Source organism: Schistocerca piceifrons, chromosome 9, assembly GCF_021461385.2.
Source record: "Schistocerca piceifrons isolate TAMUIC-IGC-003096 chromosome 9, iqSchPice1.1, whole genome shotgun sequence".
NCBI classification, from domain to species: Eukaryota; Metazoa; Arthropoda; class Insecta; order Orthoptera; family Acrididae; genus Schistocerca; species Schistocerca piceifrons.
In genome coordinates, this window is record NC_060146.1 from 141,207,940 (window position 1) to 141,227,814 (window position 19,875).

At 43.3% G+C, this 19,875-nt stretch overlaps 1 protein-coding gene across 1 annotated transcript in view; it reads right to left on the reverse strand.

The window, feature by feature from the left end:
- The window catches only part of LOC124716767 (open rectifier potassium channel protein 1), a 259,963-nt gene that overhangs the window by 116,080 nt on the left and 124,008 nt on the right, over positions 1–19,875 (reverse strand). Inside the window, exon 2 of the mRNA XM_047243313.1 lies at positions 11,857–12,039. Coding sequence (XP_047099269.1) covers positions 11,857–12,039 — 183 coding nt within the window. The remainder of the gene's footprint in view (positions 1–11,856; positions 12,040–19,875) is intronic.

Genomic DNA, 19,875 nt, shown 5'->3' on the forward strand with positions numbered 1-19,875 from the left:
GAACACTCTTCTGAGTTTAAACACTTGCGTTGGCCTTCAAACTCCCCAGACATGTACATTATTGACCGTGTCTGGGATGCCTTGCAACGTGCTGTTCAGAAGAGATCTCCAGCTCTTCGTATTCTTACGGATTTACGGACAATCCTGCAGGATTCATGGTGTCAGTTCCCTCCACCACTACTGGAGACATTATTCGAGTCCATGCCACGTCCTGTTCTGGCGCTTCTGCCTGCTCGGGGGGAAGGGGGGGGGGGGGCGCTACATGATATTTCGCAGGTGTACCAGTTTCTTTGGCTCTTCAGTGTATTATTAAGAATAGGATGCTATACAGTAAATCACGACCCGCACCGATCATTTTTTAAGTAATCGCATCCCATGTATAAAACGTCATATCTCCCGAATTACGTGTCCCATAATGCCATAATTTTGCAGTTACATTTCGTAGTATATGTGGATACTGTCTGCAAAATGTGTTGAGCAGAATTAGCAGTACAGAAATAATAAATTACAACTTCTAACATCATGCTGAAGTTTTAATACAGGAACAGCAAAAAGCGTATAAGTGAGGAACTTTCTTCCTTTCATTTAACTGGTTAGGAGCGGGATATCAACGAAAGAAACTTTCGCGTGGGTTTGAAATTTTCAGTAAAGTTTCTTGGAAGTCAAGTGCTGTCATTCTCAAATACGAGTTAAGTGTATTACAGGTAATTTGCGTGCCACGAGTTACGCTGCCTCATGACATGTACAGCGTTTCTTGCTTTAATACTCGACTTATTGTGTTAAACCTTTAATGTAAGAAATCCACAGTATTTTTGTACTGGATCTGCCCCTGCAAGCGGCGTAATGATTTCTAAATCTCTAGGGCGCATACGAACACACGCTGAGCTGCACCTGACTCAAGTCGTTTGTGGAGTCTATACCTGCGGCAACACTTCCGTTCTGCGCGTCTGAATGAAAACTGAGAAATTTTAAAGTTCCCATATATTCAAAAATAGGGCAAAAGAATCTCTCATTAGCCACTCCTCCTACAATAAATAACAAAATACCTCCAGACATTTTTTGTGACCTATCTAAAGCATTTGACTGTTTTTATTAAAGAATTCTCCTGGATACCCTGAAGTTTTATGGAATTGATGGTACAACAAACAAATGTATGTCATAAATAAAAGAATGCAGAAAGTTTTACTTAATAATTCAAACTATCTAAGCAAGGGAGATACGTCTGACTAAAGAGAAATCGCTTATGGGATTCCACAAGGCTCAATTGTAGGCCCAGTATTGTTTCTCATATATGTAAACATCACATCAAAATACTTTCGGATGTTCATTGAGAAAATTTAGCAAATTAGAGTTGGCCCAAAGGATATTTTAGTCAACCTGGATGTGGTGTGACTGTTCACAAAGGTTCCTGTGGGGGACACATTGAAACCGTTGGCACAGTAATTTCCTCCTCAAATGATAAAGTAGTTGTTCTATGTTGTTACAGCCACCTACTTCTTGTACGACGATAAATTTTATGAAATGACGGTCAGAAGGTCTATATGTTCTCCATTGTCTTCAGCTATGGCAACTTTTTTTATGGAACATTTTGAGGACCGGGCATTAAATTTGACTCCCCATCGTCCACCCTATCGTCCATCTTCGTTTTATCCTTATGTTGACAACATGTTTATGATCTGGTCACACAGGGAAGAAGCTTTTGAGCACTTTCAGAAACATGTGAACAGCATGCCCCTCCCACGCATCCAGTTCACCGTCGAGACAGAGAGAGAGGGAAGACTGCTGTCTGCAGATGTTCTGGTATAACGGAAGTCAGTTGGACGCCTCGGTCACTCAGTATACCACAAGTCGACGCTCACTGATTTGTATGTTGGCGCCCAGAGTTTTCACCATACAGTCCAGGAGACAGCTGCTTTAAATATCCTGGTACACAGAGCAAAAGCTGGTTCTGACGAGAACCACTTCCATTCCGAAATTAATCATCTGAGCTGTGCGTTCTGGAAGAACGGCTATGGGTCACGTGATATCAAGTAAGCGTTCTCCAAGGAAAGGAAACATGAAAATGTTGAATAGTCCCTTTTGCGGTGCTACATCCAGCGAAATAAGGAGAGTCCTGGGAAGACGAGGCATAACTTCTGCTTTCCGACCTCCAAAGAAAATAGAGCAGATACTACGCCCTGTTGAGGACAGTCTCGGCCTCAGGATTCCTGGGATGCCATGCGATTGCGGAAGTAGTGACATCGGTCTATCCATCCGCACGTGCAGAAAATCAACGGCATATTAAAAATCGATAAATGGAGAAATCCGCAGCTGCCGAGCACAGCCTCACAAGCAAACATAAAATGCTGTTTTAAGAGAGAAGTTTTGTCCCAGGATTCCACATACTGGGACTCCATAATTGAAGAGGCTGTAAAAATAAGAAAGTATGAGAAAACCTTCGATCTTGGCAGCGAATATAATACTAGCGATGCATGGAAAGTAGCTCTCGATGCAGAGAAGAACCAGAGATATTGGTCGCAATGCTTAGCTAAGGCGGGAGCGGTGGCACCACTAGCGCAGTCGTTGACACCATTTGCGACAGCGTGACGTAACTAACGTTCAGTCAGAAGCCGCCTTTGGTTTTTGTGTTGTTTTAGGGTCATACGAGCCCATGTCAGAAATGTAGAACACGAAGACAAAGAGAACGGTTAAGAACGGCTGCACGTCAATCTCAATCGACGGAATAGAAAAGAGTTAACAACAAGGACGTGGAGAAAGGTCAATAAAATACGACATAGAGCAAAGGAGGTCCTGATCAAATGGCTCCAAGCACTATGGGACTTATCTGAGGTCATCAGTCCCCTAGACTTACAACTACTTCATCTACATCTACATTTATACTCCGCAAGCCACCCAACGGTGTGTGGCGGAGGGCACTTTACGTGCCACTGTCATTATCTCCCTTTCCTGTTCCAGTCGCGTATGGTTCGCGGGAAGAACTACTGCCGGAAAGCCTCCGTGCGTGCTCGATTCTCTCTAATTTTACATTCGTGATCTCCTCGGGAGGTATAAATAGGGGGAAGCAATATATTCGATACCTCATCCAGAAACGCACCCTTTCGAAACCTGGACAGCAAGCTACACCGCGATGCAGAGCGCCTCTCTTGTCACTTGAGTTTGCTAAACATCTCCGTAACGCTATCACGCTTACCAAATAACCCTGTGACGAAACGCGCCGCTCTTCTTTGGATCTCCTTGGATCTTAAACCTAATTAACCTGAGGACATCACACACTTCCATGCCCGAGACAAGATTCGAACCTGCGACCGTAGCAGCAGCGCGGTTCCGGGCTGAAGCGCCTACAACCGCTCGGACACAGCGGCCTGCCCGACGGAGGCAAAACCAGTGGTGAGGCCCAAGTGACACCTGCTGACAGACGGCAACACAGAGATCATCGGAGGGAATGGAAGAACTAGCGGGCTGGGCGAAGAGACCATGAGGATAAAATCAGAGAGATTAGAGCCCACACAGAAGCATACCGACAATCCTTCTCTCCACCAACAATACGAGACTGGAATAGAAGGGAGAACCCATAGAGGTACTCAGGATACCCTCGCAACGAAAAACGCCTTTCTTTCAATGATTTCCAGCCCGAATCCTGTATAATTTCTGTAACACACTCTCCCATATTTTGCGATAATACAAAACGTGCTGCCTTTGTTTGAACTTTTTCGATGTATTCCGTCAGTCCTCTCTGGTAAGGATCCCACACCTCGCAGCAGAATTCTAAAAGAGGGCGGACAATCGTCGTCTAGGCAATCCCCTTAGTAGGTTTGTTACATTTTCCATGTGCCCTGCCAATAAAACGCAGCCTTTGGTTAGCCTTCCCCACAACACTTGCTGTGTGTTCTTTCCAATTTAAGTTGTTCGTAATTGTAATACCTAGGTCTTTGGTTGAATTTACAGCTTTTAGATTAGACTGATTTATCGTGTAACCGAAGTTTAACGAGTTCCTTTTAGAACGCAGCTGGATAACCTCACACTTTTCATTATTTAGGGTCCACTGCCACTTTTCGCACCATTCAGATATTTTTCCTAAATCGTTTTGCAGCTTGTTCTGATCTTCTGATGGCTTTATTAGTCGATAAACAACAGCGTCATCTGCAAACAACCGAAGACGGCTGCTCAGATTGTCTCCCAAATCGTTTATACAGATAAGGAACAGCAAAGGGACTATAAGACTACCTTGGGAAACACCTGAAATCACTTCTGTTTTACTCGTTGATTTTCCGTCAATTACTAAGAAACTGTGACCTCTCTTACAGGAAATCGGAAATCCAGTCACATAACTGAGACGATATTCCATAAGCACGCAATTTCACTACGAGCCGCTTTTGTGGTACAGTGTCAAAAGTCTTCCGGAAATCTAGGAATACGGATTCGATCTGAAATACCTTGTCAATAGCACTCAGCACTTCATGTGAATAACGAGCTAGTTGTGTTTCACAGGAACGATGTTTTCTAAACGCATGGTGACTGTGTGTCAATAGACCGTTTCCTTCGAGGTAATTCATAATGTTCGAACACAATATATGTTCTAAAATCCTGCTGCATATCGACGTTAACGATATGGCCCTGTAATTTAGTGTATTACTGATACTATCTTTCTTGAATATTGGTGTGACCTGTGCAACTTTCCAGTCTTTGGGTACGGATCTTTCGTCGAGCGAACGGTTGTATATGATTGTTAAGTATGGAGCTAATGCATCAGCATACTCCGAAAGGAACCTAATTGGTATACAGTCTGGACCAGAAGACTTGCTTTTATTAAGTGATTCAAGTTGCTTTACTAATCAGAGGATATTTACTTCTACGTTACTCATGTTGGCAGCTGTTCTCGATTCGAATTCTAGAATATTTACTTCGTCTTCTTTTGTGAAGGAATTTCGGAATGCTGCGTTTAGTAACTCTGCTTTGACAACACTGTCTTCGATAGTATCTCCATTGTTATCGCGCAGAGAAGGCATTGATTGTTTCTTGCCGCTAACATACTTCACATACGACCAGAATCTCTTTGGATTTTCTGCCAGGTTTCGAGACAAAGTTTCGTTGTGGAAACTGTTATAGGCGTCTGGCATTCAATACAGGGCGAAGAGCCGTCTTTGGGATATATAAGGCCACCAATGCAGCCGTTTTGACTGTCAGTTGCTTCTGACGAAGACGACGGTGGATGTCGTCGAAAGCTACAGGTTTTATCCTGAATTGACGCCACAAGAAGTCTTCAGCCTATTAATTAGTGAAACAGTCAGTATCGCAATAATCATTTACTTAAAAGTAATGACTACTGTACCATATGGCTGTAATCGGTGGTGCAGGGAACGGTTGAGTGAAATGAACAACCGTGACTTCACGTGCCAGTCTCTCGCACCGTTGACTGTAGCCACAGGGTGCTTTAAATCTGGAAATGGTGTAACACCCCAATTACAAAAACCCTAATAAACAACCCCTTGTTGTAAAAGATGCAGGAAAATTAGTTATCCTGACAGTGACGGCAGCTACTGAAGACAAATTTTATACTCGTGATAATTTCATCAACAGGAATGTCATGTGAATAATAATATTCATAATGAAATCAACCACCCCCTCCCCCTGAACCATGGACCTTGCCGTTGGTGGGGAGGCTTGCGTGCCTCAGCGATACAGATGGCCGTACCGTAGGTGCAACCACAACGGAGGGGTATCTGTTGAGAGGTCAGACAAACGTGTGGTTCCTGAAGAGGGGCAGCAGCCTTTTCAGTAGTTGCAGGTGGAACAGTCTGGATGATTGACTGATCTGGCCTTGTAACACTATCCAAAACGGCCTTGCTGTTGTGGTACTGCGAACGGCTGAAAGCAAGGGGAAACTACAGCCGTAATTTTTCCCGAGGGCGTGCAGCTTTACTGTATGGTTAAATGATCATGGTGTCTTCTTGGGTAAAATATTCCGGAGGTAAAGTAGTCCCCCATTCGGATCTCCGGGCGGGAACTACTCAAGAGGACGTCGTTATCAGGAGAAAGAAAACTGGCATTCTACGGATCGGAGCGAGGAATGTCAGATCCCTTAATCGGGCAGGTAGGTTAGAAAATTTCAAAATTTCAAAAGGGAAGTGGATAGGTTAAAGTTATATATAGTGGGAATTAGTGAAGTTCAGTGGCAGGAGGAACAAGACTTCTGGTCAGGTGAATACAGGGTTATAAATACAAAATCAAATAGGGGTAATGCAGGAGTAGGTTTAATAATGAATAAAACAGCATAGTGAACGTACAATAGTGACCAAGAGACACGAAGCCCATGCCTACTACAGTAGTACAAGTTTATATACCAACTAGCTCTGCAGATGACGAAGAAATTGATGAAATGTATGATGAGATAAAAGAAATTATTCAGGTAGTCGAGGGAGACGATAATTTAATAGTCTGACTGGAATTCGACAGTAGGAGAAGGGAGAGAGGAAACATAGTAGGTGAATATGGATTGGGGCTAAGAAATGAAAGAGGAAGCCGTCTGTTAGAATTTTGCACAGAGCATAACTTAATTATAGCTAACACTTGGTTCAAGAATCATGAAAGATGGTTGTATAGATGGAAGAATCCTGGAGATACTAAAAGGTATCAGATAGATTATATAATGGTAAGAGAGATTTAGGGACCAGATTTTAAATAGTAGGACTTTTCCAGGGGCAGATGTGGACTCTGACCACAATCTATTGGTTATGAACTGTAGATTAAAACTGAAGAAATTGCAAAAAGGTGGGAATTTAAGGAGATGGGACCTGGATAAACTGACTAAACCAGAGGTTGTACAGAGTTTCAGGGAGAGCGAACAATTGACAGGAATGGGGGAAAGAAATACAGTAGAAGACGAATGGGTAACTCTGAGGGATGAAGGAGTGAAGGCAGCAGAGGATCAAGTAGGTAAAAAGACGAGGGCTGGTAGAAATCCTTGGGTAACAGAAGAAATATTGAATTTAATTAATGAAAGGAGAAAATATAAAAATGCAGTAAATGAAGCAGGCAAAAAGGAATACAAACGTCTCAAAAATGAGATCGACAGAAAGTGCAAAATGGCTAAGCAGGCATGGCTAGAGAACAAATGTAAGAATGTAGAGGCTTATCTCACTAGGGGTTAGATAGATACAGCCTACAGGAAAAGTAAAGAGACCTTTGGAGAAAAGAGAGCCACTTGTATGAATGAATATCAAGAGCTCAGATGGAAACCCAGTTCTAAGCAAAGAGGGGGAAGCAGAAAGGTGGAAGGAGTATATAGAGGGTCTATACAAGGGCGATGTACTTGAGGACAATATTATGGAAATGGAAGAGGATGCAGATGCAGATGAAATGGGAGATACGATACTGCGTGAAGAGTTTGACAGAGCACTGAAAGACTTGAGTCGAAACAATGCCCCGGGAGTAGACAACATTCCATTAGAACTACTGACGGCCTTGGGAGAGCCAGTCCTGACAAAACTACCATCTGGTGAGCAAGATGTACGAGACAGGCGGAATACCCTCAGACTTCAAGAATAATATAATAATTCCAATCCCAAAGAAAGTAGCAGGTGTTGACAGATGTGAAAATTACCGAACTATCAGTTTAATAAGTCACAGCAGCAAAATACTAACACGAATTCTTTACAGGAGAATCGAAAAACTGGTAGAAGCCGACCTCGGGGAAGATCAGTTTGGATTCCGTAGAAATGTTGGAACACGTGAGGCAATACTGACCTTACGACTTATCTTAGAAGGAAGATTAAGGAAAGGCAAACCTACATTTCTAGCATTTGTAAACGTGGAGAAAGCTTTAGACAATGTTGACTGGAATACTCTCTTTCAAATTCTAAAGGTGGCAGGGGTAAAATACAGGGAGCTAAGGGCTTTTCTACAATTTGTACAGAAACCAGATGGTAGTTATAAAAGTCGAGGGGCATGAAAGGGAAGCAGTGGTTGGGAAGGGAGTGAGACAGGGTTGTAGCCTCTCCCCGATGTTATTCAATCTGTATATTGAGCAAGCAGTAAAGGAAACAAAAGGAAAATTCGGAGTAGGTATTAAAATTCATGGAGAAGAAGTAAAAACTTTGAGGTTCGCCGATGACATTGTAATTCTGTCAGAGACAGCAAAGGACTTGGAAGAGCAGTTGAACGGAATGGACAGTGTCTTGAAAGGAGGATATAAGATGAACATCAACAAAAGCAAAACGAGGATAATGGAATATAGTCGAATTAAGTCGGGCGATGCTGAGGGAATTAGATTAGGAAATGTGACACAAAGTAGTAAGGGAGTTTTGCTATTTGGGGAGCAAAATAACTGATGATGGTCGAAGTAGAGAGGATATAAAATGTAGACTGGCAATGACGAGGAAAGCGTTTCTGAAGAAGAGAAATTTGTTAATATCAGATATAGATTTAAGTGGCAGGAAGTCGGTTCTGGCAGTGTATGTCTGGAGTGTAGCCATGTATGGAAGTGAAAAATGGACGATGAATAGTTCGGACAAGAAGAGTATAGAAGCTTTCGAAATGTGGTGCTACAGAAGAATGTTGAAGATTAGGTGGGTAGATCACGTAACTAATGAGGATTGGGGAGAAGAGGAGTTTGTGGCACAACTTGACTAGAAGAAGGGATCGGTTGGTAGGGCATGTCCTGAGGCATCGAGGGATCACAAATTTAGCATTGGAGGGCAGTGTGGAGGGTAAAAATCGTAGAGGGAGATCAAGAGATGAATACACTAAGCAGATTCAGTAGGCTGTAGGTTGCAGTAGGTACTGTGAGATGAAGGAGCTTGCACAGGATAGATTAGCATGGAGAGCTGCATCAAACCAGTCTCAGAAACTGAGGACCACAACAACAACAACAACATAATGAAATAGAGACTGAATGAAACAATCTGATAAGGTACGCAACATAATATCAAAGAAGGAATTGCAAAATAATTAATAACGAAGGTTAAAGCCCAGATGGTAAATTGGTCACAGATAACATTTACCATAGAAGTCAGTTGTAGCCGCATCGAAAAGGAAGTTCGATGTGACTACAGTGTAGCTCGGAAATGGAAATTTTAGCTTCAGCTGCTATCTAGTCGCTCTCTAGCACTATTGCGATCGTAGCATGCGTGTCAGCGCTGCTAGATTGTTTTAAGCTAATCGGAAGTTTGAAAGTTTTGAGATATAGAGTGAAGCATTATTCTGAAGCCATACTAAAGCAAAGTCATCTTTACCGTTAGCAAGGTAACGGGATACGGAGATTCGCTACGAAGTTAAATCGTGTGAGATTTGTGAAGGGACTTAGCCCTCATGATACTGAATGAGCACAGACAATCAAGAAGAATGAAAAAGAAACATCGCCGACAGAAAAACAATTATTAGTCTGGAGTAGGTAACATACAAACGCCACCACGGAGAACGTACAATTGCGCCGAGTTGTCAGAAGTTGTCGTCAACGACAGGATACTGGATGCAAACGGAAGCAATTCCCTGAGCGAGAAATTGTGTGCTTGCTCAGTGTAGGGACAATTAATTACAAGGAACAATAAAATTGAATTCAAACTTAATTCTTCGTGTCGCCTACATAATTGAATAGACATTATCAGGTGTATTAGTGAAAATTAATTGACTATTAGAATATTATGAAGTGAAAAGTGAATTCATGATTAATTCATGATTATTTAACAGTGAACAGTCATCGATTTGTCCCAAGATTACGATGCATTCTGAACATTGCTTAAGTATATGTTATCTCTGGAATTACGGCATAGTTATTAAACACGCGACGCAGTGACGTCTTGTTGATGGAGTAACAATTTATCAACTTAACATCCTCCCAATTCCATAATGCGGCCAAGAGTTGGGTGATAGATTGAAGACTCAAGACTTTATATTGTTAATAGTCAATATCCATTATCTAACCGGGCATAATAAAAAGAACAACTAAAGTTAATCAGTTCGCGCAAGCCGAAAGGTCCGTCGCGGACTCGCAACAAAAGAAAACTAGTCAAGCCAGTAGTCATCGTGTCATCGAGTGGTGCAATTGCCACCTTTATCAGTGAAGAAGCAAGAGCGGCTTACACATTCTGAATCGCTGCTCTATCGAAATATTGTCATTAATCACGAAAGACGGTACCTGAAATGTGACCAAACCACGCGAGGAGTCTGTGTTTTTCTACTAGTTACAGGGTGGCGTTGTCATGAGCGACGGACGCCGTTCCACGTCATACCGACTGGAACAACTATCACCACCGAGTCGTGTCAACTCCCCGACGCCACAATGGACAACATAAGGGACGAGATCGCTCATCATTTTGAAAAAACTATTTTTGTAATTTTGACTCTTTCATTAACTAATACTTCGTAACTGATCGCTGGCGCTGTCCAAACAATGTTATCTACACTACTGACCATTGAAATTGCTACACCAAGAGGAAATGCAGATGATAAACGGGTATTCATTGGACAAATATATTATACTAGAACTGATATGTAATTATATTTTCTCGCAATTTGTTTGCATAGATCCTGAGAAATCTGTACCTATAATAACCACCTCTGGCCGTAATAACGGCCTTGATACGCCTGGGCATTGAGTCAAACAGAGCTTGGATGGCGTGCACAGGTACAGCTGCCCATGCAGCTTCAAAACGATACCACAGTTCATCAAGAGTAGAAACTGGCGTATTGTGTCGAACCAGTTGCTCGGCCACCACGTTTTCAATTGGTGAGAGGTCTGCAGAATGTGCTGGCCAGGGCAGCAGTCGAACATTTTCTGTATCCAGAAAGGACCGTACTGGACCTGCAACATGCGGTCGTGCATTATCCTGCTGAAATGCAGGGTTTCGCAGGGATCGCATGAAGGGTAGAGCCACGGGTCGTAAAACATCTGAAATGTAACGTCCACTGTTCAAAGTGCCGTCAGCGCGAACAAGAGGTGACCGAGACGTGTAACCAATAGCACCCCATACCATCGCGCCGGGTGATACGCCAGTATGGCGATGACGAATACACGCTTCCAATGTGCGTTCACCGCGATGTCGCCAAACACGGATGCGAACATCCTGATGCTGTAAACAGAACCTGGATTGATCCGAAAAAATGACGTTTTGCCATTCGTGCACCCAGGTTTATCGTTGAGTACACCATCGCAGGCGCTCCTGTCTGTGATGCAGCGTCAAGGGTAACCGCAACCATGGCCTCCGAGCTGATAGTCCGTGCTGCTGCAAACGACATCGAACTGTTCGTGCAGATGGTTGGTGTCTTGCAAACGTCCCCATCCGTTGACTCAGGGATCGAGACGTGGCTGCACGATCTGTTACAGCCATGCGAATAAGATACCTGTCATCTCGACTGCTAGTGATACGAGGCCGTTGGGATCCAGCACGGCGTTCCGTATTACTCTCCTGAACCCAACGATTTCACATTCTGCTAACAGTCACTGGATCTCGACCAACGCGAGCAGTAATGTCGCGATACGTTAAACCGCAATCGCGATAGGCTACAATCCGATCTTTATCAAAGTCGGAAACGTGATGATACGCATTTCTCCTCGTTACACGGGGCAACAACGTTTCACCAGGCGACGCCGGTCAACTGCCGTTTGTTTATAAGAAATCGGTTGGAAACTTTCCTCATGTCAGTACGTTGTAGGTGTCGCCACCGGCGCCAACCTTGTGTGAATGCTCTGAAAAGCTAATCATTTGCATATCACAGCATCTTCTTGCTGTCGGTAAAATTTCGCGGCTGTAACACGTCATCTTCGTGGTGTAGCAATTTTAATGGCCAGTAGTGTATTTATAGCCGTCTGACTGATTTGCTGTGGCAGGGCTTAAGCGCTTTGCTAGCCACGGGACGTACCTATTGTGCTGACGACGGTGACCACGAAGAAGAAGGAGTTGTAGAAGGTCCACTTCTTGGGCTCCGGGCTGCTGTCCTCCGGGGGCGGGTCCGTCATGTCGCGGCCGCAGAAGTCCGACAGGTCCTCCAGGAACAGCCGCTGCGCCGTCTTGTTCTGCGGCCAGTAGTAGTGGTCCACCATGTCTGCAACAACATTGACAAATGTAATGTATTGCGAATACATAGAAAGAAGGATCCTTTATTGTATGATTATATGATAGCGAAACAAACACTGGTAGCAGTTACTTCTGTAAAATATCTGGGAGTATGCGTGCGGAACGATTTGAAGTGGAATGATCATATAAAATTAATTGTTGGTAAGGCCGGTACCAGACAGATTCATTGGGAGAGTCCTTAGAAAATGTTGTCCATCAACAAAGGAGGTAGCTTACAAAACACTCGTTCGACCTATACTTGAGTATTACACATCAGTGTGGGATCCGTACCAGGTCGGGTTGACGGAGGGGATAGAGAAGATGCAAAGAAGAGCGGCGCGTTTCGTCACAGGATTATTTGGTAAGCGTGATAGCGATACGGAGATGTTTAGCAAACTCAAGTGGCACACTCTGCAATAGAGGCGCTCTGCATCGCGGTGTAGCTTGCTGTCCAGGTTTCGAGAGGGTGCGTTTCTGGATGAGGTATCGAATATATTGCGTCCCCTACTCATACCTCCCGAGGAGATCACGAATGTACAATTAGAGACATTCGAGCGCGCACGGAGGCTTTCCGGCAGTCGTTCTTCTCGCGAACCATACGCGACTGTAACAGAAAAGGGAGGTAATGACAGTGGCTCGTAAAATGCCCTCCGCCACACACCGTTGGGTGGCTTGCGGAGTATAAATGTAGATGTAGATGTAGAACACCACAGCAAACCTTCACCACACTTCCTGATCATTCCCACTGCAGTAGAGAAGACTTCTGCACTATCCTCCGTAAGCTTGGAAACACCTGGTAATTATAGACAGTGGAAAGGAAATACAGTATAAAAATGCATTTTGTTGTTTTCCAAATGTTTATTAAGCTCAAATAATAGACAGGAAGATGCAACAATTAAATTTTCGATTCCTTTGTTTTCATCACTCCCTTGCACACTCTCGGCATGGGCTGTATCACGGTATAAGTGTATATTTTTATTTTTATAATTATATATTTTATGATTTTGGTTCGGGTGGCTTTAAATATTGTGGGCGAGCATGAGAATTTTAATTAACTTATACCGCGATAACACTCGTACGGACATCTGCTGCCCCGAAGTACGTACGATATAATATTTTTTAAACACAACGCGCGACTCACCGCCTTCTAATAAACAGTTTACGTGAGCGCTGCTATTTAGAAAAGAAAATATGCGTATTCTTACGCAAACTGTAATTATTAATATGGGTCTCAGGGGCTACTGGTTATTTATGTACCAAATTACATAAATTACATAAAGATTAACTGAGATATTGCGGAATGTAATGATTTTCAATATTTCTTATTATTTGCGAGGCAAAACTGGAGAGAATCTCGTCTGCCGTTAGGGGGCCAAAATGACACATACTGAACTCATTCAGTGCTGTGAATTTTGGTAACTGAAATTAATTTTTACTTCGAAATTAGTGAAAGATCAAAACAGAGAAGTCTCTCGAATTTACATTTAATATTATGATATGAAATTTTAATTAAATAATACAGTCAGCGTAATGGCCGACTAAATCCTGCTAGGGGAGATGAGCTCCCTGCACTATGAAGTTCTGTAAAAATTTTGTTAGTTATAATTAATGGCTGCGATCATGCGAGGTGGCAACTAAGTCAATAATACACACTTACCAATAACAATTTCTATTGTATTTTTCAAAACTACAGATAAAACTTACGTTAATTATCATACAGCACTACAATGGCGGCCTACCGCTAGACGAAACAAAACAGGAGAGAGTGTTCAATCGGCCGGCCGAGGTGGCCGAGCGGTTCTAGGCGCTACAGTGTGGCGGTCGCAGGTTCGAATCCTGCCTCTGTCATGGATGTATGTGATGTCCTTAGGTTAGTGAGGTTTAAGTACCGTAGTTTTAAGTTATAGGGGACTGATGACTAAGAAGTGAAGTCCCACAGTGCTCAGAGCCATTTTGATAGTTCAATCAAAGCATTGTCTCTGATCTTCATGACCTATGTTACACAGAGATTATACCAAAAAAAACTGTTGTTAATTACATCTATATTTGTGTTTTGATAATAATAACTTACGTTCTTTACTATTTGTTATACATCGTGCACACGTACACAGTCTTGAAATAATTTATAATTCACACATCTCATAACAAAAACTTCCTTTCCCTTTCTCCAAATGTCCATTTATGCGAAGTACCATCACAGCTGAGTCAGTTTTGCCAAGGTTTCGGTTGGAATTAATCTCCATTCTTGCTGCAGGACCTCCCACAATTGTGACCCACTCATGATTTCCCGTTTTCAGACGGACCCAATTCATCCCATAACAGCTCGATTGGGTTACAATCAGGGGATTGGGGCCGCCATCCTATGTTTTTCAATATTTTACGAACCTCTAGAGACTTCACATAGTTCTGACACAAGCGAGACGTATGTTTCTGGCCGTTGTCTTGCTGCAAGACAAACCCTTTCCCAATCAGACGCTAACCAGATGTCTTAGCATGTCGCTGGAGATTTGCATGCTAACCCTTATAGTTCAGTTTTCCATCTATTTTCACCAAATCTCCGACTTTATTCCCTCCAAAGGATCCCCATACCGTCACAGAACCCCCTCCATGCTTTACTGTTGGAATTACACACTGAGGATTCAAGCGTTCATGGGGGTACAAATTGACCGCGTTTACTTCCAAATCTTTCGAACTGGGATTCATCAGTGAATAAGACTGAAATTAAATTTTTACTCTGCAGCGGAGTGTGCGCTGATATTGAAACTTCCTGACAGATTAAAACTGTGTGCCGGACGGAGACTCGAACTCGGGACCTTTGCCTTATGCGGGCAAGTGCTCTACCAAGCTTTCAAGTTCGAGTCTCGGTCCGGCATACAGTTTTAATCTGCCAGGAAGTTTCAGTGAATAAGACTCTTTCCCAATCCCCCACTGTCCAATGCTGGTGTGTCTTAGCCCACTGAAGCCCTTTCTTCTTATTAACAGGGCGCAGAAGTGGTTTCCTTGTTGCTACATAACCTTGGACGTTGTTGTCTGCCAGACGTCGTCTCACTGTTGACTCACTCACCGGTATATCCCTCGTTGCGTTTAGTTCAGCAGTCAATTCACGGACAGTTTTTAATCTGTTACGTATACTGGTCAATACCAAATACTTCTCCTGGCGTTCTGATATATTCCTGGGTGCTACTGAGCGAGGACGATCTCCATAGGAGCCTGTTTCTCGATGCCGGTGTATGGTTTTGACAACTCCGCTGATGGAAATCATCAGTTTCTTTGCTATTTGTCGGACACTATTGCCTTCTTGGTGCAAGGTGATTATCATTACCCGTGGTTCATAAGGAATCTGGCACTTTGGGGCCATTTTCAATTACTTTCGCGGCGTGTTATACCTTTATGCAAACGCAACTACAAGTGAACAGAAATGCAAAAACCGTACCTCTACATAGCCATGCGGTCTAGTCGTGCCAGCTGGCGTGTTTAGTAGAACTGTTTGGACAGGTAACGTCGGTTTACATAAAACGGAGCAATACTAGTATGTTCTACAATGTATGTATATGTACAATAATTAAGTGTACAATAATTTAGTGTACAATAATTTAGTGTACAATAATTTAGTGTACAATAATTTAGTGTACAATAATTTAGTGTACAATAATTTAGTGCACAATAATTTAGTGCACAATAATTTAGTGCACAATAATTTAGTGCACAATAATTTAGTACACAATAATTTAGTGTACAATAATTTAGTGTACAATACTGTTCGTGACATTATTAACCGTTATTTGAGCTTGCTATTCTGTATTCTAATCAATAACTCACATAGTTCACTTCCATCTCGCTCCGTTGTAATACATAGCATGGTGTTTCCAAACTTGTGGAGGGCAGTTTGCATCTACGGGGTGTCCCAGAAACACTGAAACAAACGTCTAAGGGTTGTAGAGGGTGTCTCAAGGAACAAATCGAGAATAGGAACCCGCGTCCGGCAACTTTATCCAGCGATACTACATAGCGTCGAAATTATATGTGCCGGCGCCTGTCACTAGACTACCCCTTCAGCAGCAAACATGACTCTGTACACTGACAGATCGTTGGTGGAATGTTCCGCAATGTTGTGTGTTATTCATTGATCGCCAGTGGAGAAAATAGGGCTAGCTGCTGCGCAGACAGGCTTTGCCTCATATGAATGCGATTTTTTGTTGCCTTGGTGGTTTCGGACAAGAGTTTCCATCTGTATTTTATTTTTCTCCTGGAACCCTCTTAAAATCTCCACTGTTCTTCCGTACACCGGACAAAAACTCCTGATGGGAACCCACCAAGGCAACAGTACATTGTGTACATAGGAGACAAGGCCTGTCTACCCAGCAACTGGCACCGTCTTTTGCACTGGCGATCGAGGCAATCAGTAACAAACAACATTGCGAAACGTTGCACCTACGGCCTGTCAGCATACAAAATCATGTTTGCTGCTAAAGCGCTGGCCTATTGGCAGGCGCTGCCACCTATAACTTCGACTTTCTGTAGAGTCGTTGGATGATGTTTCCAGACACAGGTTCCTATTCTCGATTTGTTCCTGAAGACACCCTCTATAACCCCTCGAAGTTTGTCACAACATTTCTGAGACCCGCTGTGTATCTACATGCACTCTGCAAGCTACTGATGATCCAAAGCAATACGGACACTGCCTACCAGAGGACTGATAACCACCTGGTTGTGGGCATGTGAAGCAGTAAGGAAAGTACAACGTTATTATAATGATTGAAGTGATTTCACAGATTTGCTGTAGCTACATTATTTGACAATGTCACAGGTCTTTGCGCACACACACAAAAGAAGTCAAATAGTTTTTGAGTATTGCAAGTACTTCATATGTATCCCCCTATTGCTTCTGAAGATATCAAGTCGTTAATCATGTTCTTCCCATATTCGGCGAAGCATGTCAATATCACTCGGTTGATAAGCACTATTCGTGCGAGCTGGCAGTTCTCTTAGCTTTATTGTTAGAGGAGGTTAAACACTGAATCTTTCACATAACCGCGCACACAAAAAGCTCGCATGGGGTTATGTCGCGACGGCGTAGAGGCCGTGACATGAACTGCTGATGATCAGCCCTATCACGACCGGTCCAGTGGTTTCTCAGTTTCCTATTTAGGAATTCACGAACATCGTGGTGGATGTGTGTGGAGCACCATCATGGCGTAGGTAAAGTACACACTGTGGGTCTCCAGTTATGGCATAAGCCATACTTTCGGCATGCCTAGATACATGCGTCCTGTAACGATCTTTCCGCAGAAAAAAAGGGACAGTGAGCTTTAAACCGCAACACCGCACAGAACGAGTTAACTTTTGATGAATCTCGAATGTACTGCACGATAGCGTAGGGATTCTCTGCCTCCAAATTTGCACAGTGTGCCTATGTACTCTGCCACACATTAAAAAAAGTGTTGCTAAATTATTGAAGATGACGTTCTCACAAAACCCACCCTCTTTCATAATCTGTTGCGACTGTGCCAAAAATTCTGAGCGTCTTACTTGTTTATTGGGAGTCATGGGTTGTAGGGACTGGAAGCGGTAAGACTTCAGCTTCAATGGTTTCTTTAATATCTCCCAAACGTTCGGTTGTGGTATGTTCGGCACTCTGCTTGTTGTGTTCGTCTATTTCTGTGGGCTACGTGCGAAAAATCGCCAGCACGTGGTCCAATATTTCTGGACCCAATTCAGGCCAACCCGTTGATTTTCCCTTTGCAGAAGAATCCTGAAAGCTTTAAACTGCGCGTACCACCGCCGAATGGAGTTGGCAGTTGGTGGATCTTTGCTGAACCTGGTTCTGAAAACTTGTCGCTCTGTTACAGCAGACTGTTGTGAATGCATCTGAAGCACAACATTCGCTATTCCGGTGGCTGTCGTCATCTTGCCTAATTGCTCATAGTGCGCTTTCGTGGCAGAAATCTGGAGTGCGGCTGCAAGAACATAAAACTTTTTCAAGTTTTCTATACGAAGTGTCGTGTTTTCTGACCATATGTCAGATAATGTAACTACTCTAGATAAGTGAAATCTTTTCAATCATTTATAATGACCATATTTTGAGGGAGGCACCGACGTCAGCGACAATTTTACACCGAAATAGTTCAGAGGCGAAAGTTGAAAATTTGTGGAAGATCGGGACACGAATTCGAATTTCCCGCTTTTTGCTATCAGACGCCTTAACCGAGCATCCTTACCGAAGACATGATGGCAGTCAAGCTTACAGATAGCTACCACACCGAGGTGACAAAAGTAATTCGATAGTGAGGTATACATACACAGCTGGCGGTAGTATTTCGTACATAAGGAATAAAGGGGCAGTGTATTGGCGGAGCTGTTATTTGTACTCAGGATATTCATGTGAAAAGGTTTCCGACGTGATTACGGCCGTACGACAGGAAGTAACACACTCTGAACGTGGAATGGGTTGGGTTGGTTGGGGGATGAGACCAAACAGCTAGGTCATCGGTCTTATTGGATTAGGGAAAGACGGGGAAGGAAGTCGGCCGTGCCCTTTCAAAGGAACCATCCCGGTATTTGCCTGTAGCGATTTAGGGAAATCACGGAAAACCTAAATCGGTATGGCCGGACGCGGGATTGAACCGTCGTCCTCCCGAATGCGAGTAGAGTGTGTTAACCAGTGCGCCACATTTCTCGGTGAACGTGGAATGGGAGATAGACTCATGGGAGATTCCATTTCGGAAATCGTTAGGGAATTCAATATTCAGAGATTCACAGTGTCAAGAGTGTGCCGAGAATAGCAAACTTCATGCGTTGCTTCCCACGACGGATAAAGCAGTGTCCGACGGCATTCTCTTAACGACAGAGAGCAGCAGCGTTTGCTTAGAGTTGTCAGTGCCAGTGGTCAAGTAACACTGCTTAACTGTAGAATGTGGGAGGTACGAAGAACTGTATTCAAACATTATGAACCACCTCGAAGGGAACGATCTATTGATACGTAATCAGCATGGTTTCAGAAAACATCGTTCTCGTGCAACGCAGCTAGCTCTTTATTCGCACGAAGTAATGGCCGCTATCGACAGGGGATTTCAAGTTGATTCCGTATTTCTAGATTTCCGGAAAGCTTTTGACACCGTTCCTCACAAGCGACTTCTAATCAAGCTGCGGGCCTATGGGGTATCGTCTCAGTTGTGCGAATGGAGTCATGATTTCCTGTCAGGAAGGTCGCAGTTCGTAGTAATAGACGGAAAATCATCGAGTAAAACTGAAGTGATATCAGGTGTTCCCCAGGGAAGCGTCCTGGGACCTTTGCTGTTCCTGATCTATATAAGTGACCTGGGTGACAATCTGAGCAGTTCTCTTAGGTTGTTCGCAGATGTAATTTACCGTCAAGTAAGGTCATCCGAAGACCAGTATCAGTTGCAAAGCGATTTAGAAAAGATTGCTGTATGATGTGGCAGGTGGCAGTTGACGCTAAATAACGAAAAGTGTGATGAGATCCACATGAGTTCCAAAAGAAATCCGTTGGAATTCGATTACTCGATAAATAGTACAATTCTCAAGGCTGTGAGTTTAACTAAGTACCTGGGTGTTAAAATTACGAACAACTTCAGTTGGAAAGACCACATAGATAATATTGTGGGGAAGGCGAGCCAAAGGTTGCGTTTCATTGGCAGGACACTTAGAAGATGCAACAAGTCCACTAAAGAGACAGCTTACACTACACTCGTTCGTAATCTGTTAGAATATTGCTGCGCGGTGTGGGATCCTTAGCAGGTGGGATTGACGGAGGACATCGAAAGGGTGCAAAAAAAGGGCAGCTCGTTTTGTATTATCACGTAAT